Source organism: Lagopus muta, chromosome 1, assembly GCF_023343835.1.
Source record: "Lagopus muta isolate bLagMut1 chromosome 1, bLagMut1 primary, whole genome shotgun sequence".
Classification (NCBI taxonomy): Eukaryota; Metazoa; Chordata; class Aves; order Galliformes; family Phasianidae; genus Lagopus; species Lagopus muta.
The window spans coordinates 67,899,491-67,922,663 of NC_064433.1; the positions used below are offsets into that span (position 1 = coordinate 67,899,491).

Below are 23,173 nucleotides of genomic sequence, written 5' to 3' on the forward strand. Positions count from 1 at the left end.
GATATTTTCAGGACAAATACTTTAAAATGATTTATTTTAATTGAACAAAGCATTTTGAAAAAAAGTCATCTACTGTAAAAAGTACTGTCAAATTACAGACATTTTTCCTTTTTAGTCTGGACTTTTGAGTGGTTTGACACAACAGCCTGTATTGGTAGCATTTTATCCTGAAAGACATTGTGAATATGTGTAGAACCATACAGGCACAGTCCACTTTAAGAAGTACATGCGCTTTTCCACCACTCTATCTGTGACTGCGCTCTCTGAACGAAGCTCACTGCCTCTAACATGTTTTGCATATTTCAGAGAGGAATAATTCTATTTACGCAGCATCTTCTATTTGAGGATTTCAAAGGCCAGGATCTTATCAACTTTATTGCATTAAACCTACAAACACTTCTGCAGGAGAGATAAGTTTAATTATTTCTCCTTTAACAAATGTGAAACTGAGGTGGGTAGGGTAGTGCGTGACTTTCTTGCATCAGATAGCTATAAAATGAAATAAGGCATATTTTATAGCACCTCTAATTTGAGTTTTGCACTTCAGTGACATCCTCATTTTCCCTCCCATGGTGCTAATTAACTGTAATGTATGATAATCATTACTGAACCAAAGTTCCACTAAGTAGCAAATGAAGGTTATCTATTTAATTAGCTATATGGTTAGGTTGTGGGGCAAGGCATTTTCCTAATTAACAGAACTAAAACTAGACTGGGCAGACAGGAATGAGTGTAATTAAAATTTAATCTCCCTCATCCCGAAAACATGCTGCCCACAAAATGGAGAGCTTTGTGTAAATGCTCTTATAGCATGGGAGGGTTGAGGCAGGTTTCAACACATTTCCCTCATGTCACTTTCTCCATTTTCACCTGTTATCTTTGCAATTTCACAAAGAAACCTGTCTTCCAACACAGATGGTAATCTGTCACATATGGATTTAGGTGTCAGCTATTCTGCTTCAGGACATATCCACTCTGACATTATCCACCAACCAATCAATAAAAGAGTCTGCCAGGCTGCCAAGAGATCAATCACCTCGTAAAACAAACATTATGTCCCATTATTTTCTTATTACAGTTAATTAGATTTATAAAACACAAAAAGCTTTGAAAGTGAAAAACTTAGAAATGCTGTCAGAACAGTTTAGGCCATGATTTCTCATTTGTGAAAGGGAAGGGATTTACTAAATCTATCGAGAAAAGAAAGGATTTTCATTTAAAAATTTTGCTGAACAGTGAATTCTTTTTTTAACTTAAAAACATGTTAGTGCAATGCTACCAACCCAAACAGTGCAAGTTGTCTTAAGACTGTGATACCAGAATGTGAAGTGGACTGGAGATTTAAAGAGAGAGGGTGATATAGTTAATACTGTCTAGAGCTAATTGAAAAAAAAAATACAGAAAAAAGGGAAAAGAAAAAAAAGCTATAGAGATCCCAGAAAATAAAGTTAGTTTTCCTCTGACTGTAAGATTTTAGAAATGCAAGTGTTTTTTTTAATAAAACACTGGAGAGGGAGAAGTAAGTGTGCAGTTATGGCTTGGGGACAACAGAATGTGTCTCTTTTACAAAGCATCTGGGAAGTGAAGTACACTAGGTTCTGTGAAACTCAAGTGGAAATAATGACAGTTTAAGCTCATGTACACTTAGAGGTTGTGTTTAAAGAGGTGGTACTGAACTGTGCAAATATATAGGCTGAATACTTACCTACCTTCATTATTCACATAGCCACTATTATCATAATAATTTTACATTTAATGCTTATGCGGTTTATGAAGGAGGAGATGAGGCAGAGAGCTATATGAATTGGTGAAAGTTATGTTCAATGGCTACACTAAAGGGGTTAATCTAGTGGCTCTCAAGACAAAAATCAGACAAAACTGCTGAGCTAATACCCCTGGGCACATTATCTGTTGTAACTCTCACTGAAAAACAGTGCCTTGCCCTGACAGTATTCAACCTCTCCATATAGTCTCAAAGAAAAGCACAAGGGCAAGTGAGAAAGCTGGATGCTACTGGAAGAAGATACAAGAATCCTTGGACTTAGCACATTAACTCAGTTTGCCTTTTAGTTATTTTTATTTTTCCCTTTGGAATTACTCTTTCCTCAGGAAGGCTGTGTGCTTGTTTTCAAGAATCTCATCCTGCATCTAAAAATTCCTATACTTGTGCTTGATTTAGTTAAATAGAATTTAAAAATAAAATTGCTATTGGGTAAGGACATTTGAAGACACTGATATGCTTTCTAAAATCCCATTATAAAACTGTTTTTTTTTTTTAATGATAAAGCTACTCTTGCTGAAAAGGATAGTTGAATACTATTAATTCATGATAATTCAAATCCCTCATAACTGATGAATTAAAGAAAATTGGCTGGTGACCAACATTAACCCTCCAAAACTTTTTGAAGATATTTCTTCAACCATCCAGGGATCAATTCTGTATCTGGAAAGACAAATACATTACTGAGAGCAGGATACAGCCATATAAAAAAAAAGGGGAAATATTTGATGAAAAATAATGAAAGAAAAAAAAATCTACTGTAAGTTTTGAATGTTGGTAGCTATGATTATGCAAGTAGTTGACCCCCAAATTACAGAAAACACATCACACTTCTGTGGTTGCTGATCCTTGGGGAATTTTATTTTGTCAAATAAATGCAAGGTCTTTTCAACAACTCAAATGCAAAATATGACCCTCCCAAGCATTAATTTAAAGGATTTGACATTTTCAAAGGGGAGGTTCACAAAGACTAATAACAAATGCAAGTTTCCAGGGAGCAGGGATATTGCCTTCTCATGAAAAAACCCTAAGTTAGTACACACAAATTCATTTTCTGGGGATAGATGGAACCCTTGGGAAGGAATGAAACTCAGTTACATGGCAGCTGATCCAAGTCTGCAATTTTTAAATGGAAGATAATCTGTTATCTTATATTCGCCTTGTCAAAAATGAGTCTACAGCTGACAAATGAATTGAACGTCTTCAACCTAAGAATAAGGCAATTCCCCCAAAAAGGGAAGGGGTAGTGGAAGGTTTCACACAGTCTGGATGAGATAAATTTGCAGCAACAGTTAGAAGGCAAAAAAAAAAATACATATATTTTTCCCTTCTATTCTCTTTTCTTCTTTCTGACAAATTTCACCTGTTACTATTTAAAATTTGAATTTCCTCTCACTTTTTAAATCCCATGAGTTTATTATTTCATTATTCCTCACTGTAACCTGGAACTTCACATCTCTCTCAGAAAGTCTAGATCAGATTATGTCTACATACCTAAAATTAATTGCGTTAGTGCCCACTTGAAATATATGCTCATCAGTCAATATCTGACGTCCACTTTTCCAGGCATCTGAGTAGTTGTAACCAGCTATTACCAACCATTTTCTGTGTTCTTGTCCTCTCAAAATATCATACATTTCCCCTTGGTCAATCTTTCTCCATCTTCTTCTCTACATATACGGATTTACTATCACCTCTGCCAATCCTTCTCTTCCCTCCATGCCTCTCCCTCTGTCGGATGCACCATCATCTTGACACATGCCAGGTTTTTCTTAGCAATGACAACAGTCCAATCCCTCTTTTCTTTAGTAGAGAAAAGAGAAAAGCATTCTGATTCTGAGTCACCCTTTGGTCTTTTCAAAGCCTTGAAACTGTTGTTTCCAGGACAGCCATACTGGGACAGATGAATATAGCTCCTCTTTGGGCATGACACAGAGCTCTTCATTGAGAAACTGCATCTGCCTGCCAGATGCTGTGACTATTTTCCTCACATTGGGTTATTCTTATTTGCTCTTTGTCTTGAGACTGGATAACATTGGTATAAACGCATTAAATGGCTGTGGCCTCAGCAGTGAGACTACTGCAGGCAGGATGTCATGTTTGCTTCTTTAATCCACATTTACAGAGACATTTTGAAAGTTTTTTTTTGTAGCTATCTGGCAGCTCATGTCCTAATCTGATTTCCGTGTCTTCCTTGTCTTCTCTACCCCTTCTAAAATAAGCAGCTTGTTCAAACTCAGGCATTGATCTTCTATCAGTTTTCCCTTTCTGAATTCTGAGCTTGATGAGTTTTCTCAGACATCTTGCTCAGGTCCTTCAAAACTGGCTCCGTTGTTTAAAATTCCTTTTCAGTTTTAACCTTTCTTTTGTCTCCCTATATAACAAACATAAAATTTCCCTTTGCATTGTCTTCCTTCAACAGCCACAAGTCTACTTATTATCTATACAGTGTTGCCAATGCACATGCTTAAAGGATAGATCAAGGAATTCCCTGTGGAAGCATTTACTGGGTTGCACTCTAACATGGTCTTTATTTTCCCAAAGATGTCAAAGTGTGTGCTCTCAGAAATTCTTGTCAGTACTCAAACACCTAACAGGATCGTTGTTTTCATGATGAAAGTGTTAACTTGCCTCTAGTTTAATATTGCCTTTCTTTACTTTTTTTTTTTCAGTTCAGCAGTTGCATCCATTGTTTTATAGTCCTAAATCACCAACTGCCTGCCTTTGGGTTGCCTCTTTGACACAAGTATCTCTAGTTTCTTCACCAAAAGTTTTTTTTCAGAAGCAGTGGACTAGGAAAGGGAAAGGGAAGGGAAATTCTTTGCTGTGCAACATATACCCAGGAAATACGTTCGTTTCCATAAATCACTTAAGCATTTTGAGATTCATAGAATTTCTGTTGTTTTTAGTAAGATGAAATGACATGTGATCTTATGGTTCATTACACAGAAACACTCTAAAATGCTAGTAAAGTTTGTCAGTAGGCATTTTACAGAAAGCCCCATCATTTTCAATTGAACATTGAATTGCACATTTAAATCTATGCAACTATATAGAAAATGACTATTTTGCTTCCTCCTAAAATCACTAGTCTAGTTACTGGAGGACATTACCATCTTTCTTCACATTATTCATAACTCATCAATTTATTTAGGTGTTAACTTCTCACACAACACAAACACGTTCCTCTGTCCATTCACCACTCTGTGTCTATGCACACAGTTTATGTAAGAGGCTTCTGCATTGAATACTTTTGTTTGTTATTAAAAAAAAAGATCAGCCACAAGATTTGTATCTGACTTCAATCCTTTTGAGCTTCTTTAAACTACAAAGTCAGTGAGATCTTGGGTTTGCTTCAACAGTGAAGTTCTGTTATAAATTCAGCTTCAGCTCTTTCTCATTGCCTTGTATTCATTATGGAAAGGGCAAGTCTTTCTTAATTCATAGCTGTAGTGGCTTCTCATAATATCTGGCCTCTTCTGCTTTCTGATAGCTTTTTATTTAAATTTCCAGAGAAGCAAACTCAAATGGCGTTTATATTTGAATGTGCACTTATTTCTAGACACAAATAATAGGAAGGTACATTGTTGCAGCTTGAAAAAAGAGTCATGCAAGGGCTCTGATGGAAGTAGAGTTGCTTTATAATGGATTATGAAAACTAGATCTTGATTTGACTCATGGGAAACTAACCTTAGGTTTAAGTTGATAAGAAAAAGGGAGAAAGCCATCACAGAAAAAAACCAGCTGAAGATAAACCACTTTGATAAACACTTAAGTGTTATTAGGAGGCACCACATACCAAGCTTGAGGCCTGTTTTTGACAAACAAGCTAGTGCCTGATGTTGATAAAAATCAAGGAAGTCTGATTCCTCTGGAGTAGGAAGTTCTTGTGAGAGAATGACAAAGCAGATAGAAGGAAAGCAAGGGACAAGAATTTTGTCCCGCACTATCACATATAATCAGAGAACATGGGCCTGTATTAACATTCATTTTTTTCTTAAATTTTGTTTCTACTGATAAGATTAGGGAGTCTCTTTATTCCCCACTGGTCAGACTCTGAAGGGAAGTGGAACACGTAACTCGGTTGAAACAGATTTTCAAGGCAAGTAAGGTGGATATCCTGTATAGTTATCCTGTAAGGGTTATGCTTATGAGCATGTTATTGCAATATGATATGCGTTCAGAGCATGCCAGCTGTTCCATGTTACTTCAGAATGCACATACATTTAAGCTTGTGCAAATAGGAGGTGTCTTAGCCACACAATGTAGAACTTCTAATGCAATCAGGAATGACCTAGACTGATGTGTTTTTTTTATCACAGGGTCACCTATTTTTTTGACCATATTCTAAAAAATAGGACATCACGGAATTCCAGAGAGAAGTAGAAGGTACAAAATCAAAGCTGGTGCACTCTAAGAGCCAATGCATAGAAGACAGGACAGAGGTTCTAGCTTGGTCCACAGCAAGGACAAAATGGTCTTGGGGATCAAAGGAAGAATGGCAGCAGGTGCAGTCTATATAAAGGCCTAAGAATGACAACCTCTGCATTAGTCAACTTCTTCATTGAGGGTTTGAGAACTCAGTGTATCTCAATCTGTTTCCATTTGCAATTTTTTCCATTATTACTATTGTGGTACTTCCACTAGAAAATGAAAGCCTACTGAGAGCAATCCCATCTTTCCCTCAGTTAACTTTTCACAGACTCTGAGGAACATGCATACTGTTGCTCTGGGATATCTCAGAGCAATCCATCCCAGATAGCTTTGTCTATGTGCAGCAAGTAAAGAGAAGCTACTTATTAACCTATATGAAAAACTGATCTTAGTAGTCATCACTGTACCTTAACTGAGAGTAAGGCAAAGGCATCATTTTCCATATACAATTTTCCAAACCAAACAATGAATATAAGACATCATACCAGCAGGGCGTTAGCAAAATTTAATTTGCTGTACATCAAATTACTCTGGCATTAAGCACTGATGGCATGAACCAGTACTAAAATCGTGAGTACAGCTGTTCTATTAACTACATAAATTATCTTAAATATACACCACAGAAGTAAATGCCATTTCAGGTGCTGCTATTATCAATGGAAATACAGTCAGATGAAAAGGGTATAAAGCAAGCAGGTCTCTGTCCTTTCTGGATTTACAGAAGACCTGTTAAAAAACCCACTGCTGCTTGTAATCTTGTGCCTGACATTTATGCTGACATTTGCTGGTGCCACAGCACTCTGACCGCAGTGCAGATGATGACTGACAGCAGCTTACTTCATTTTAGTTTACTCTTTCTCACCATTTGCATATATGATTTTCCCCTACTTTTTTGAGAGAGAGCACTAGAAAATGCTAATGGCCGATTATGGCTAATGGCTCAAATACATATGTTCTGCAAAAGCAGCATGTATTCAGTGAGGAGGAAACTAAACAGACCTCTTCACATGTGTGGAAAAATGTGATCTATCTACGTTTATGTTGCTAGAGAAACTAAGCAAGAGTGCTAATGGGAGACTCCCAGAAAGTATACTGCAAATTTCAAGTAATAGTATTCCAGGCTAGGCTAGGTTAGGAGCCAATTTGCCTCTACAAGCAATCCATAGAAATTTGAACTCTTGAGGAGATCATTTAAATTCTTCTTAATATAAAATGCTGATGTACATGAATTAATTCAACAAGGAAGACAAGAACAGCTTTATAGCGTAATATCTGAGCAAATCTAATGCAATTCTTAATCCTGGCTTAGGCTTTTAATCTCCTTGCTCGCTGTGTTCATTTATCTACAACATGATTACCAAAGGCAACAAAGCAAAATCAGAAGGATATATTGTAATGACAGCATAGAGAAAGGTTATGCACAGATAACACATACTTAATCTTGTATTGAAGTGACAGTGGCTCCCTTTAGTTAGAATTAATGGATATAGATATAATGCATATATAATGGGCATAAATCATCTTTATTTATAGTTGCCAATACATTTGCTTTCCCTTCTCCCCAATAGAAGAAGTAGAAGTTCCTTCCTACTCATCAGACCTGTGTGTGAAAGAGACTGAGGTTCAAACCTCATCTTTCCTAACAATGGTAGGCAGGTTTCTACATTCTCCCCCTCAAGGTAATGTTCCCAGTCATAAAGGAGCAGAAAACAACCCCTTCTGCCCTTTTCACAAACTTTCTGACTTACTAGGCAAGGGAATACCTGCCAAAACAAGTGAACCAAAAAAAGAAGGGCAATTTTTCACTGTAATTCAGATCTGAGATTAGGGACACTGGAACTCGACTGAATATGCGTGGCAGGCACCAGCAGAAGTTCAGGCACTATGGAAGTTTTACTGGTGAAAGTTTAGGTCCTATGGGAATTTACATTGCTTGCAGCTATGCAGAAGGTAAATCTATAAATCCCGTAGCTGTGCACCTCCATATAGAAGTTACATACTTCAGCAGAAAACTCAGGTGTAATTTTCAGTCCACTATTTTAGTGATTGTGTGTTCTCTAACACTGCTTATGCATTTATGAAGAAGTTATGTATACCTTTGGTACAATGATGGTATAACTTAAGTGGAAACCTTTCAATTTTCTGTGGGAATCTAACCCAAGAAATACTTTTTGTATTTAGGTGACTACTTTGAAGAAGGTCTCTTTACAGCTAAGGAAGAAAACCAGAACCGTGACCGAACAAACAAACAAAACATTCACGTGAATTTATTTGTGTCTGTCTTGCATTTGGCTCTTAATCTTAGTTCAGGAGACCTGAACCAAGCCTATGGACGTGATTCTGAAGGCCTTGAAGCACCTATATGATGTGAAAAGAATGGCTGTACGTGCCAGCATCTGCCTCACTGTAAACTTGACTGATGCACATATTTTACACAGCTTATCTTGCAAAGGGATGTATTTTACTGTCAAACTTCTACTGGCATGCAAAAGGAATGTTGAGTCAGGCATATTAACAAAACAAAACCTTAGTTCATCATTTTTCTGTAAAACTTTCCTCATTTAGGCACTCTGAGAAGAAAATATACTGCCCTGAAACTTATCCAATCCATCACAGTCAAACAACGTGAGAATCATAACTGAAGTGAGCCACTAGTTGACATACCGAACTAATCACAGAATCACAGAATGGCCCAAGTTGGAAGGGACATAAAGGTTACCTATAATTCCTTCTGGTGTTTCTTTCAAAAACAAAAACAAAACAAGCAACAACAAAAGAAACAAACAAACAAGAAAAAGAAAATGAGGAAACATTTTCCGTTTTTCATATGAATTGATCAGGATTGACATGATGCAAATTTAAAAAGCTTCAATCAATTTAATCCAGTTTAGTGGAAAAACCAAAAACAGACTTTAAGTAATTTTGACTAATGAAATGATGGAAGGGAACCATAACTGCCCACAGATATTCGGTATCCAGGAAATGAAGCCAAATTGGCCAGCTAAACTGCTCATTTTGAGCTTTTCACTTAGTGTAAGTGTGTTCTGAATGAAAAGAGAGGAAAGTTTTCAACATCTGAATCATATTCTCATGCCAAATTGATTTGAACATTAATTTTTGCATTTAATTTAATGAAACCTTTCAGTTTGTATTTACCAAAACATGACACAGTTTGCTTCACTGAAACTCATTCTGTAACAAAGTCTTAATTCAATTCAATTTTCAAAATTGAATTCATTTCCAGGTTTTCATTTTTTTTTTGTATTAAAAAATAATTTAAAATGCATTCTCCTCTCATAATATGCTGCAATTAAGAATCAGAAAAAAGTGCAATTGCTACATCAACCTAATAAAGCCAATGCAATAATTCCCTTATGTTTCAATAAAATTTGGTTTGGCTCTTTGACTGAAATAGCTCATTAGTCACCATGCTCCTGGTTTTCATTTCTAGATTGCTTAATGATAGCGAAGGTTACAGAGTTGAGTTAGTGGGTAAACTGGTCAACGATAAGGCATTTCTGGCACTCCCACAGCAGCACAGTCAAGTATTTAAGCATGTAAGTGCCACATTTCTCTGCTGCATCTGAATGCAAAAGGATGGGGGCCTGTTTCAAGGAAGTAGAGAGCACATCACATTTCTGGGTAACCATGACAATGAGACAGCAGGAAGAAGAAATGTTTGCCCAAACAGCATCCAGTCACATAACCTCTGCGTAACACTGCTCTGGTTAAACAATATGCCAAAGGGCTAAGAAGGGCTTACTTAGTGTACGTTGCACAGTAAATAAAATGCCCCAGCCTTAGGTGTAGACATCCAGGGGCCTTTCTGTGTCTTAAATACATGTCTGAGAGATCACCTGGACTCAGCAAAGTTTCATCTGAGTGCATGAATTAATGCTGCTATATTTAGCAATGTTACCAATGTACGGTCACACCGCTACTAAAACCAATGACACTTAGTCCCAGCTGAGTATCTGCTTCCCCAGAACCCCACTCTCAAGCTTGCTTGAGAAAGTACTGCAAAATAGCAAGTTAGCTAAACAAAACAATAGTCATCTTGCTATTACAAAACATCCATGGGGTATGCAAAGTTAGATGGCACTTTACAGATGCTTTACAAAAAGCCACATTTGCACTGTGTCTCTTGCTCCATACACCTAGAAAAACACTACTCTTCTGCTTTAAAATTGTACTTGCTCTGCCATCTGAGTCTTGGGATGGGGTGAGTATGGCACCTGCACAATTGGACTGTGACCCTGTGACAGTACTGTCAGGCTGCATTGCTCTGGGGCATAGGAGTGCCTCAGGGGGCACAGTTTCTTTGTCAAATACATGTGGAAGTGATGAAACAGAACTTTGGTGCCACACGGTCTTGCATTTTATGTGTTGCCAGAAGCCTGTGATCCTTCCCCTTGACCTAATCCACATCTTATAGTACGTCCAAAACAAACTCTTTATTGTTTAATCCAGTTCAGAAGCTGGACTTGAACAATCTTCAGAAAATAAACTCATTTGACTTCACTCCTCTTGAGCCCCTCGTGTTTTTCAGAAATGAATCTCCTGCTTTATCTGCTATATATAGGTTGTATTTAACATAATTAAAGTGCTAAAGTGATGAATCTTCTCACTGTGGGCAAATAATAACTGAATGCATGAGATAGGTACTCAGCAGGAAAGAAGTACAGATACCAACAAGCAGGGAAGCTACAGACTAGGGAATCCCAAGATGCACAAAGTAGGAGATATTAAAAAGTGGGTAGGAGACAATGAGCAGCAAGCATCATGGGCCACTATGTCTTTTAATCCTCTGTCTCTCCCTTTCTGTTTGTATTAGCTGACTTCTGTAGATGACTCAGTAGGCATGCACGGAAATGAACTACATTGCTTTGACATGCACAGCACAAAACCAACTCAGAATCAAGCTGGGGTCACTAAATTACAATGGCGGGAGAAATTAAATAGCATGAGTTAGAGGGAGGATGTGGAGTTCTTTTTGTTTGGGATGTGTCTGTTTTCCTAGCTGACAAAGGCCTGCATGGTTTGGCTTATTTAGAGATATAGCTAACAGCTGATAGGAAGACTGAAGGGAAAAAAGATCTTTTTTCATTCTGTGTCAACCCCGCTGAGGAAAGACTTGCTTTTGAAACTAACTTTTAAGAAGAACAGCAAAATGTTGATGAATCTGTACCTCAGTCAGCACTCATACAACTGAAGGCCCCTCTAACTAGGCAGCAGAGGTCTGTTCTTAGCACCTTTGCCCTTATTTCACTGCTAGACCATGTAAGTTATATGGGAGTATATAGGAGAAAGAACTGGAGATATAAAGTTTTCAAGCTCTCCTCTTCATCTCCTAGAAACTTAAACAGTCTTCTGCTACAGTAGTCCCCTCACAGGTTATGCAGCTACCTGTATGTATTCCTCATTAAGTCTTCATTCACAATGATTTTTCCTTCTATTTTATTGACATTGATAAAGACCAGACTGCACATGCATTAACTAAGGAGTCTGATTCTTTGAACTCCCATTTCCCATTGAGCCTGTGAAAGAGATCAATGTGCAAAGACCCTGAAGATAGATTCTTTGCATTACTCAGAACTTGCTTCCCTGCAGCCTCCTTCTCTGTTATATTCAGGAAGGGCCAGGAGAAATATCAGAACTTCAGTCCTGACTCATTTTTGTATTCTGTAGTTTGAATCCATCCCAGCTTTTATGATAAAACTATAGAATATGAAATCTGCTATTGCAAACAAAATGTGGACCAATTAGTAACGTTTAAAGAGTTATACACTCTTTGAAAAAAAATCCTTTTTTAAAATGTATGTTTGTCTTTATGTTACACTAAATTGTTAATGAACTTCCACACTACTAAACAAAATATCTGTCAAAATTTTGAAAAGCCAACTCTCTATCAATATTTATTTCATAAATTCAAAAATTAGGATTGTTGTTTAATTTACCTGACTCCCTAGTTAAACAAACAAGGAAGGAAAGAAGGAAAGTTGCAACAGATTTCCATGAAATACCAGCATGGTAAAAAAAACACTATTGAAGAAATCAATTACATATGAGCTAGAACTACAAATTGCATTATGCCCCTATTGGAGTACTCAACAGTTCAGACATTTCTATGAGTCTTATTTAAGCCTCAGCAACTCCATAATTTCAGTAAATACATAACTTCAAATAGTAGCTGTACTATATCAAATGCCATAGGGAGGAAGATGCCAAAATGGATGAAAAACCATAGTCTTTCCAATAAAAATATTCTTTTTGGTCAACATTATTTGCTAAATATAACCTAAACTTATTAATCATTTTGCTCAAACCACAACTGCATTTTTTTTATTAATACACTAATTAACCCTCCAGTTTCTCTCAGCTTCTTCTCAGCTGTCCTTCCTCTTTCTTTTCTTGTAGTAGATAAAAAGCCTATCTCTTATGTTTAAAAACATAAGCTCTCCTTAAAATCATGCCTCTACTAAAAACCTCATTTGGAGATGCTGTGACATTTGGTAGACTTGGAAACCCTGCCCAGGGAAGACCGGATGTGGCAGCTGTATGATCCCTGAAGGTGCTTTAATAGGCATTCAATAGATTATCCATCGTTCTTACCACATAGCTGCAGTTGTTAAAGATAGATCAATGGACAGCATACAATAAGAGACAGTAGCCCAATCAAATCAAAGAGAGTGAAGAGAAAAATAAAAAACTTTAATTTGAGAAGATCATTCTATTGTTTTCAATACAATTCACAGGAAAATGTGTTAACACTGAACTTCCCCACCCCAGACTATTCCAGCTCTACCTACAAGCAAGAGGAACAAAGAAGGTACTCTGCCAAAACACTCACTTCTATGTTCAGAAGATACACGTCTCAGAAAGCAGACTTGACTAAGGGCTGCCTGCATTATGAAGCAGCTTCCTGGTCAGTTTAAGTATATGATTCTTAATGCACAGATTTAAATGGGAAGTTGCTTTGGCTTCAAGGAAGCAAAATCTAGTCCAGAAATCTCGTGGTGTAATACATTAGAAAAATAATATTAATTTCAGTTAAATGTAAACCATATATTTTACTGTTTTTTTTATTGCCCAAAATGTCAATTTTGGTTAGGGTTAAAAAAAAAAAAAAATAACCTGGTTGGTTTGTTCAACCATGTGAGTGAATTTCAACTTGTTGTTTAAGTAAAAGGATATCTGCAACATCATAAAAATACAGATTCTGTTTCTTACATTTTCTTCTCATAAAAAATGGAAAATGAAGAAAAATGTGAAAGTGCTTAGGGCTATGGTATTTGGTTTGAGGATCAGTTGAACATTTTATTTTGTCTGTAGCACTAATTATAGATTTGATTATTATATAAATATTGTTTCATGTTAGTTCTATGGCCAGACTTCTAAATTTAGAACTCACCTTTTTTTTCATGATGTACTTTCAATAATAAACATTATGATCAAGTCTAGGTGTATGTTACAGTATTAAAATGCCTCCTTTTTAAGCACTCGGTGGAGTCACTGTTACTGTTCTACTATGGCTTAGCTAGTCTGCCTGTAAAAATGAAGGTTTATTTTCATGTGGTTTGAACTAGAACGACCGATTTTTGATGTGTGCTCACCCATAACCATTAAAATTGTATGCAATGGCAGCTTAAATGTTTTATTTTCAAATAAACAGGCAAATGGACTGTTATTTCTATAAATAAGCATACTAACAGAATCATGCCCAAGTTTTTAGCCTGGAGCAAGAGGAAACCACACATTTTCTGTTTATTTTTGTGGGTTTTACTATTTTAAGTTACATGAGGCCCTGAACTAAAGATATTCTGACATTTCTGGTTACTCTGAAGAAAAAAAGTCCCAATAGTTTCTTAACAAGTTAAGTCAGTTTATTCTTGCTGCTGAGTGACAAAAAAGTATTTTCTGCCACAACGATATATGCAATGTCCTCCTGGACGTCCCTAATCTCTTCTAATGGAGCTCAAAAGAAAAATGTAGGAAAATAGGAAAAGGGTTGATGAAGGGCCTAGTCCTGCAAGTATGTATCCAAAACTACTTACATGCATAGTGCCACTAAATGTGATTCTGCAGGAGTATTTGAGAACTGTCCCTGTCTCTTTAACTGAGAACAGATGTTGAGAGTGGTATCAGATGCTCTTTTCTGTTCTCCTTTCCCTTGTCCTCAGTTTTAACACGTTCATGAAACACCAAGGTTCTTATGCTGTCTTTGGAACAGTAAAAGACAAGCATGAACTGAAAAACTTAGACTGTGCACTAATAAATGCTGCTTTGGTTTTCCTTTACAGCTAGCTACTTCTAATGTTTTGAAGGGCCAGAAATGGGCAACTATTTGTTTGATTTTTTTTTCTCAGTAATACCTCTGCAGCTTTTGCTTAGCCTCAATTGGTGATCAACAGTTGATGGAGATTTGGTTGAGATTTTTAACCTCAATCTTGAATAGAAAAATTCAAGGATCATCACAGGATTGAATTTTTAGAAGTATATCAGACTATCTTTTATAACTGAATGTTTCTGCAGCCCAGAGTTACTCATCTAAATCTGGCCAGTTAAAAACAGTTCGACCTCTGTAGCTCGTTTCTTTGTGGTAATAAAATCTTCCAATAAAAAGAGAGAAAAATGACTGAAGTAGGTAAATGCAGAAGAATTAAGGATGAGGAAAGCAAATGAACTCAACTGCAATCACTATGCCAGTAACAGCCTTAACTTAAAAGTATTGATTAAATATCTGAATATTTACATCTTGTACCGAAACCGCTGAAGGCAAATGATGCATTGCAAAGCAAACAGAAGCTGACCTTTGCACGTTTTCCCATCAGGCTGCAGGGTAAATCCAACTGGGCAACTGCATCGTACCCCTGTCGCGGTATCCTTGCAAGTCCGATCACAGCCTCCATTATTGACAGCACATGTTTCTGCAGAATGAAAGAGAAAGAGAGAGAGAGAGGGGGGAGAAAGGGAGTGTAATGAAATGTTCTGGGGGAGGGGAGAGGCACCAACTCTTTGGGGCAATATTACAATATCGTGAAAGCAGTCTAAATTATAAGCAAGCCAACTCAAGCAAGCTCTCAAGGTCATCAGGGCCCACATACTTGTTTTGACTGGTAAATCATTTCCACAAGTCACAATTTCTTTTTCCCTCCAAACTGGTGTTTTTATTTATTATATTTAGTTTGTGCTTTTGAACTGTCTTAGGCGATAGGATGGGTTATTGCATATGAAACAAGTTTAAGAAAAAAAAAGTGATTGCCTTTAAAAGCAGAACCAAACATTCAGTCTGTTTCATATCAGTCAATGTCTAGCCAAGGCTTTTTAAGGTTCATTTTTTTAAAGGATGTTGTAGGCATAATGAACTTTAAAAAGCAGTAGAAAGCAAAGCAGAGTGCTAGACACGGAACCGAGACTTTTAAATCCTTAGTTAAGAAAGAGTTAATGGAAAATGAACTACATATATCACTTTGACAAGAATCTACATGCCCAATCTGTTCTTACTGAACTACAAGCAAAAGGCATCTGGGTTTTGTCCACTTAAAGCTTTTTGCAAATTGAAAGGAGTTTGGAGTGGGTGGGAGGGCATAATTGAGGTCACTGAACCCATTCCAAGCTGTGTCATTGAAATTTCCCAGTGCTTGTAGTATGTAGAAGGGTGGCTGGGCAAACACAGGCAAGGGAAAACTGCAGTGCTTTTACAACAGTGGGCAATGGCTATTAGGTACCACCACACTAAAAAAAAAATCTTCAACTTCATCACTAAAAAAAAAAAAAAAAAAAGAGAGAAAAAAAAGTGAAGAACACTCCCTCAATGCCATTACTTTCTGTGACTTGTGTGAGCACATGCGTAAACCTTACACATACATACACATGCATACCCACACACACACACCCATAAAATAGATAAAAGGCAAGTGAAACAATTAACTTTGCTTTGATCCAGAGAATAGGCTGGATGCAAGGATGCCAATTTAGTCAGTTTGAACTCTGAATTTATCTGAAAAGTACTTACTTCAGAGAGTAAGCCCTTTTAATAGTATCTTTTTCAGTTACTCTGGCTTTGATTAAATTAAAATAATCTCCCTGCTCCCCCCAAGATGCCATTATTCTACACAGTTCACCTCATTTTGGCTTTCCCTGGAGAGGCTTTGTCACTACTCACTCAGATTTACAGACTCTTATTGCTAAATATTCACAGCCTGTGTCACAATTGTACTCTGTAGACAGGGTCTCACAATACACTATAGGATATGCTAATAAGGAACTGCCTTAGAACAGTAGGTTGATCAAAAATTATTTACACAGAACAGAAAAGGCTTTATCTTTAAACTGACTGGTACTAAAGCATTTTTATTTTAAAGTAGCCTCTGCTAATACCCTCAAGGTGACTGCCCCTTTGGAGGGATTTCCCTGCTTCTAAGTAAAAGAAAAATAAATTTGTTTTCAATTTTGAACAAGTAAAGACCTATGTATTAGTTTTGGAGTAAGCTGCTGGCACTGATGACCCAAGTTGAAATCGAGGGGTAAGGGGCACGCATGCATTAACAGCATGAGACAAAACTTTGCTGTCCATATACATTCATTCACGCTGTACTAGATATGTATACATTTATACCATATATGCTATATAATAACATCATATTGAAAAAAAAAAAGAATCAGTATACAAATGAATTTGCACACAACTACCAGAAAGCACAGCTAGTAAGTAGATTGCCATGTTTTTGCAACAGCTTTCTAAAGATGGACTTGCGTCTATACATCTTTATTCTCAGGCAGAGTCCTTGCTTACCTGTGTTCTCCAACAAAATGAATGGGCCATTTTGCATGAGCACAGACTATTTAGGTAGGACTTGCAGGACCTGAACCTACCTGCTTCAATTTTGATTTTCATTTACTTCCCTTGGAAGGACTACTTAATAGCTTTCGATGCCGACATTACTCTTAGGAGAATTCTTTTGTAAAATGAAGAAATTTCCATTTGTATATGAATGCATGTGTGTATCCTCATATGCCAAAGGAAGAAGTTTCAGATCATTTAGAAGTGCTTTTTTTTTTTTCTTTTTTTTTTTTTTCCCCTCCTTCAGTACAGTTTAACAGTAGAATGACTAATCAGGAGTAAAGAGTTAAAGAGTTAAGGTTAAAAACCAGGCAAAAGTGCTAAAGATGTACGTTTGGCATGGCACTGCAAACAGTAGTAAATCTTATGTTAGCAGATTAGCTTTGGCATATGAAGAGTCCTTTATTGCAGTTCATCAGCAAGAGATGAACATGAATAGCAATATTTCTGTTTTCTGGATGACATCCAATGAAAATGAATTGACACAACAATTTTTTTTTCCCATGGCATGGATGACTGGATCTATAGGGTAAGGGTCATCCAGTGAACAAGAGTTATTTCTATGTATAAATAGAGTGAATCAAGCTAGCTTTTCTTATTTTCACAGAGATTTAGTAAAACAAACCAAAAAGGCTAAATTCCCTTCAGCTTTCCTGGTGACTCTGACTTTAATACGTGATGAACTCTAATACAGAATGAAGATCCAAGTGAGCGAGAGGACTTCTGACATTACCTACTAACATTTTGAATAACCAGAGAAATGTATTGATGAAATTCCTTAAGCTCAAGGTCACGAGAAAAAAAAAATAGTAAAAGAAAGCAAATGTGAATAGCAGAATGTGGGAAAGAGGTATTACAAACTACATCAAATAGAAGTGCTGAGGCCTATATACAACATAAACCGAAGCACATCACCACTTGTGTTTCTGTTAGAAATGACTTCAACCTATCCTTCTCCCCCATCAAACTTTAGTATGTATTTGAAATGCAAATACAAGTTTCAGAGCAGAAATAAATGTCTTATTTCCAAGCTATCATGCTAGAGATGCTATACTTATACGGAAGGGAAAGAAGAGATGTTCAAAATTAGGATTAGATTCACAATGATATTCATCCTACAGGTCACTGCTTTTCCAGTTTTTCTGATGTTTTTTCTTACGATGAAGGAGCAGAAAAGAAGTGGAAGACAAAACAGTGATATTTCGTCTCCTTCTGAATTGTGATAAAGCTCATCCTTTGTAACTATTAACCTTAACTAGAATTTTAAATAATGCTCATATCATTACTGAATTCCCTCCAGAAAATGCAGACAGAAACAGGGATCTAAATAAAAGGAAATCTATTTACATATATAAGGCATTGTGGGAAAGCATATATTATATTTTCCACTGTCAGCTCTTTATTATTCATTCTTTATAATGAAACAGACTTATATATCTGCTCCCTGGATTGATAAACAAGAAGAAATCAAATTCATTACCAACATAATATAACTATGTTTTACTACATCAGTCCATTACACTACTATGTGTTGTTTCTAAACATCCTAATAAACCAAATATTCTATTAAAAAGTACAAGCTTGCACTGTCAGTCCTCCAGCACTGGATTAAGGGTGTTTACTAAGTTAGTAGGTGAAGTTACATGGGTATTCAGTACTTTAATGCGTCACTCCAGTGCCTGCAAGGGTTTAGCAGAGAGAGATGAGGGCCGGGCTCTATTCTGCATCTTTTGAACTAAAGCAGAATCTTTATCAGGAGGTCAGAGAGCCTGGTCACTTCCTTCAAAACAGATCTAACATCAGACAGTACTTATTTGGCTTTGAATACTATAAAATTCCTGGAATTGAATACATTTATCATGATTCGGGAACATTTCTGATAACCTCCATTTCATTTTTTATGAAATATGTAAAATATAAGAACTCAAAATGTAAGCCTCTACTCAACTCTGGTTTTTAGAAGTCATCAATTATTTCATAAAGCCATTCAAAATCTCCCTTCAATCATTTTATTTTCTTTTTATCTTTACAGTCAAAAGAACATAGTGTGATTTCGAGTATCACTGAAAATTGGACAAATCTAGACTTCTGGAAAAGTTTGGACCAATTTCATCTAAAATTCAAAACAAGGTTTAGAAACTGAGATATGGTGCAAACGAGAAGGTAGATATCTGAAGATTATAAAGTAATATAATATAACTGTCTTAGTGATGTCGCTCTATAGAATCTTTTATAAGTCACGAAGTATGGTTCCTGATGACTGATGAAGACAGCTTAAGAAGGGCAAGTGAGAGGCTCTGGGAAACTTCAGACCAGTGAGCCTCACATCAAAAATCGTAACAGAAGCCATTTCCAAGGACATGAAGGACAAGAGGAAGATTTGAGAATGTTTAAAAAACAGCTTACTAAGGGCAAACCATGCCTGGCTAACAGGATCACCTTATACATGAGTTGGTCTGTGAATAAAGGCAGAGATGTGGATGCTGTTCATCTTAAATTCAGCAAGTGCTTTGGCATGATTATCTGTAGTATCCTTATGACTGCAGCAAGAAAAAAGAGACTGGTTAAGTGGATAATACAGTGAGTGGGTCGGATCACGGGGACTGTCGAAGCAACAAATTTAAGCTGGAATTTCAACTTAATATAAAGAAAAATATGTTCACAAAGAGAGTGGTCAAACATCAGAACAGGTACCCAGGGAGGATGTGAAATTTCTGTCCTTGGAGATATTCAAACTCAGCAGTACATGGCCATGAACAACTGGGTGTAATTGGCCTTTCCTTGAGCAGATCAGATCAGATGATCTACAGAACTCCCTTCAACTTACATGAATCTATAGCTCAAGAAGACTGATTCACCTATTCTATAGAGAATAGACTCAATTTCACTTTTACTTCACATTATTTATTTCTGGAAGAGAAGAAGGAAAAGGGTGGGACCATGAACACAGCAAGCATCATGTCAAATTCAAGAGCAGAATGCATGTCTGTTCAGTATCAAGCATTTATGCATTTATTTCTTTGGAATCTGATATTTGTGTATTTCCAATAAGAAATGCTCAAATTCTGAAAGCTGGAACACAAAAGCAGAGGTGTGATTTTTTTCTTACATTTCCCATAAACTGCTGTGTCATCTTTAGCAAATTACTTGGAGCTCACATGAAATTTGGTGATGTATTAGTCTCTTTGTGTAAAACAGAGGTTTTTCTTATATCTTTTGAAATTCATTAGCACACATGATCAAGAAACATTAAACACCACTGTTTTTATCGCTACAGATAGTACAGAAATTACTACAAGTAGTACCAAAATTAAGTGTCAACTGTGCCCAATTTTAATTTCATTTTTGCCCTGACTATATAATATTCCTCTTCAAATGTAACACTTTGCAGAAAAAAAAAACAAATTCTTAATAGAATTTCTTCTTTTTCATCCACTCTGAGAGTGCTTTAAATTAGTACAATATGCAACAGGATTAATTTAAGAATGCTTCATTAACAGATGAAAATGTTTCTGTTTTGTCCTAAACATGGTCCATCATTTTGAATTGGCTCTAATTATATTCTACACAAAAAATTAATACTATAAGCTCTGGAATGTGGGCACATACCTGCACGTATATGCAAAACTCAGTCAACCTGCCAAAGCAGTGTGAGGAAAAATTGCTTATGATAACACATGACTTCCAAAAGATTCTCTTACAAGACAAAAAGGTTTAAAAAAACAATGATGCTGTACATGGCTAAAAGGAATGAAGGGGACAAGTAACAATGTCATTGTTTCGTTTCTATTAAGACCTAAAACTTTGGGTGGCACATAAGCGGCAGGCAGGTAAGAAGGTAACTGATGAACTCAAATTTCAGAAAGAACTACACTGTAATCCTGCTCCTCCCACAAGAAGGCTGAGCCAGATGGTCATCACAAAGAACCTTCAGAAAAAGATTGACTAGAACTTGGGTGCGTCCTATCACTGCCTAAAAGCAGAAGTGCTATTTTGAAGACACTCTACATTGTGCAGGCTACCAAGATACCAGGCAATGTATGAAAGTCACCCCAAAAATAATGCCTCATATTTATTTCCATGGAAACAAAAACAGATACAAAGAACACCATTTGATAGAGCAAATTCTCTGCTATAAAAAAATCTATTTTTCAACATAGTCACCACTTTTAACTGTGCATCTTCACCAAAAATAAACAAGAGCTTGCATTCTGTGCTCATAAACAACTGCACCAGCAGAGGTAACTCACTGTTGCTGTCATCTCTACAACATTCAGCAAGTGTCAATGTACGCCAAAGGGTGTAATTTGTTCTGCATGGAGGAATTCAGGGAAACGCCTTTGCTTCACACTGCACTTCCATGTCAGATGCCATTTTGTCACATTGACCCTCCACTGCCATCAGTCGTATTGCAACAAAATGAAATGAAAATTGGTTGGAAGGTTCAGCCTCTACTGCCATACCACCAATATACAGCTCCCGTGCTGTGGGCCAACATAATAAAATAGGAGGCATTACTTTCAGAGCGATCTTTGTAGAAAACTTCTTCAGTGTAGACCAGTGCAGGTCTATACAATATCAAGAACAAGACATGACAGAGAAATGCTGTGTGGATTTCTGCATGGAGGAGGATGAACTTAACTGCATGTTATATCCAGAGTGTATTAAAAGGGTAAAAACGTTGTGCTACTGATCAGTGTCAGTTCCCTTTTTCTCATCAATATGCAGCTCTTTCCCAACGAGCCTGTCCTCCACAAGGCATTAAAAGAAGAGTAAACCTCTAGCAACATGGTGTTTCCTTTGGACAGAGACGTGGTTCTCTGATCTTTTCAGTTACCCAGAACAGCAGCTTGCAGTCAGCAGGATCTAAAAAGACCTGTTTTCAACTTCTTGATCACAAAACAATGACTGGAAAGGGCAGTGAACAACTAAATGGAAAGACTGTTCTCAACAATGCGTGTACGAACATGCAAAGATGACTTAATAGAAGGTCAAAAGTAGCAGCAGTGAAAACAAATCATGTGTAGTCGGGACAGCGGACAGAACTAGGACATCCAACCCAAACTGGCCAAAGGGATATCCCTTACTACGTGGCGTTATACTGAACAACTGAATGAAGAGAACTGGCCAGGAGGGTCAGCTGCTGCTCGGTGACTGACTGAGCGTCAGTCAGTAGGTGGTGAGCAATTGCATTATGCATCCCCTTTTTTATTTTTATTTTTTAAATTTTATTTTATTTTCTTCCCTCATTAAACTGTCCTTATCTTAACCCATGAATTCTTGCACTTACACCTGTTTTTGATTCTTTCCCACATCCCAGTGTGGGAGAATGTGTGAATACCTGTGTAGTGCTGAGCTGCCTGCTAGTTAAGGCACCACAAGAACATACCCTCTTTTCTCATTAGTTAGTAATTAGTAACTAGTTTAAAGATAATTGCTCACCACTTGGAGAGATGGGTTTGTGCTGGTACTCAAATTTGAAAGACTACTGAGGTGTATAATGTCTGAAAGCATAAATCTCGGCAATACCTGACTTTAAGACAGATAAGGGATAAGACGAAACAGCAGTCCTTCAAAACAAAGAATTTTTTCTGAGTTCAACAAATTTCTGTACACTGTTGAGGCTGAAATGGTAAGCAGTAACTACAGCTGTAAAGAGGACATGAAGGGATATATTTTCCCTACCTAGTTCCTAAGACTGGTGAAATGATAACACTGACCACAGTGTAAGTCAAAGCAGTTCACTGCCCTTCAATTGGAATTTGCTTGCGGTAGCCTAAGCTCACTGGGTCAGCAGAAATAGACTGCTCAGGCTATACTCCCAAAACATGTACCACATTACAGGATATTATTTTGAGTCGCTGTTTATGTCAGCCAAAAAGCAATTCACATGAAGTCCGGAACCCCGAACTTCAATATGTTACCCAGCTTTGTCTGTCCTAATTGCTCAGAGTAATAATGCTCAGAATAAGTGAGTAGTAATATCCAGAACACAATTATATCTATCTCTACACTTGGACTGAATATTGCAGAAGACTTGAACACAGTATGTTAAAACTCAGAATTACTGTCTTAAATTCAGGATTCAGACATATAAACAAGTTAATCTCAATGTG

General features: G+C 36.9%; 1 protein-coding gene across 5 annotated transcripts in view; it reads right to left on the minus strand.

Moving 5' to 3' along the window:
* The window catches only part of SCUBE1 (signal peptide, CUB domain and EGF like domain containing 1), a 201,027-nt gene that overhangs the window by 56,958 nt on the left and 120,896 nt on the right, over window positions 1–23,173 (minus strand). For all 5 annotated transcript variants that reach the window (XM_048964163.1, XM_048964156.1, XM_048964148.1 and 2 more), the window contains one exon: window positions 15,025–15,141. In XM_048964163.1, the coding sequence (XP_048820120.1) occupies window positions 15,025–15,141 (117 nt within the window). The remainder of the gene's footprint in view (window positions 1–15,024; window positions 15,142–23,173) is intronic.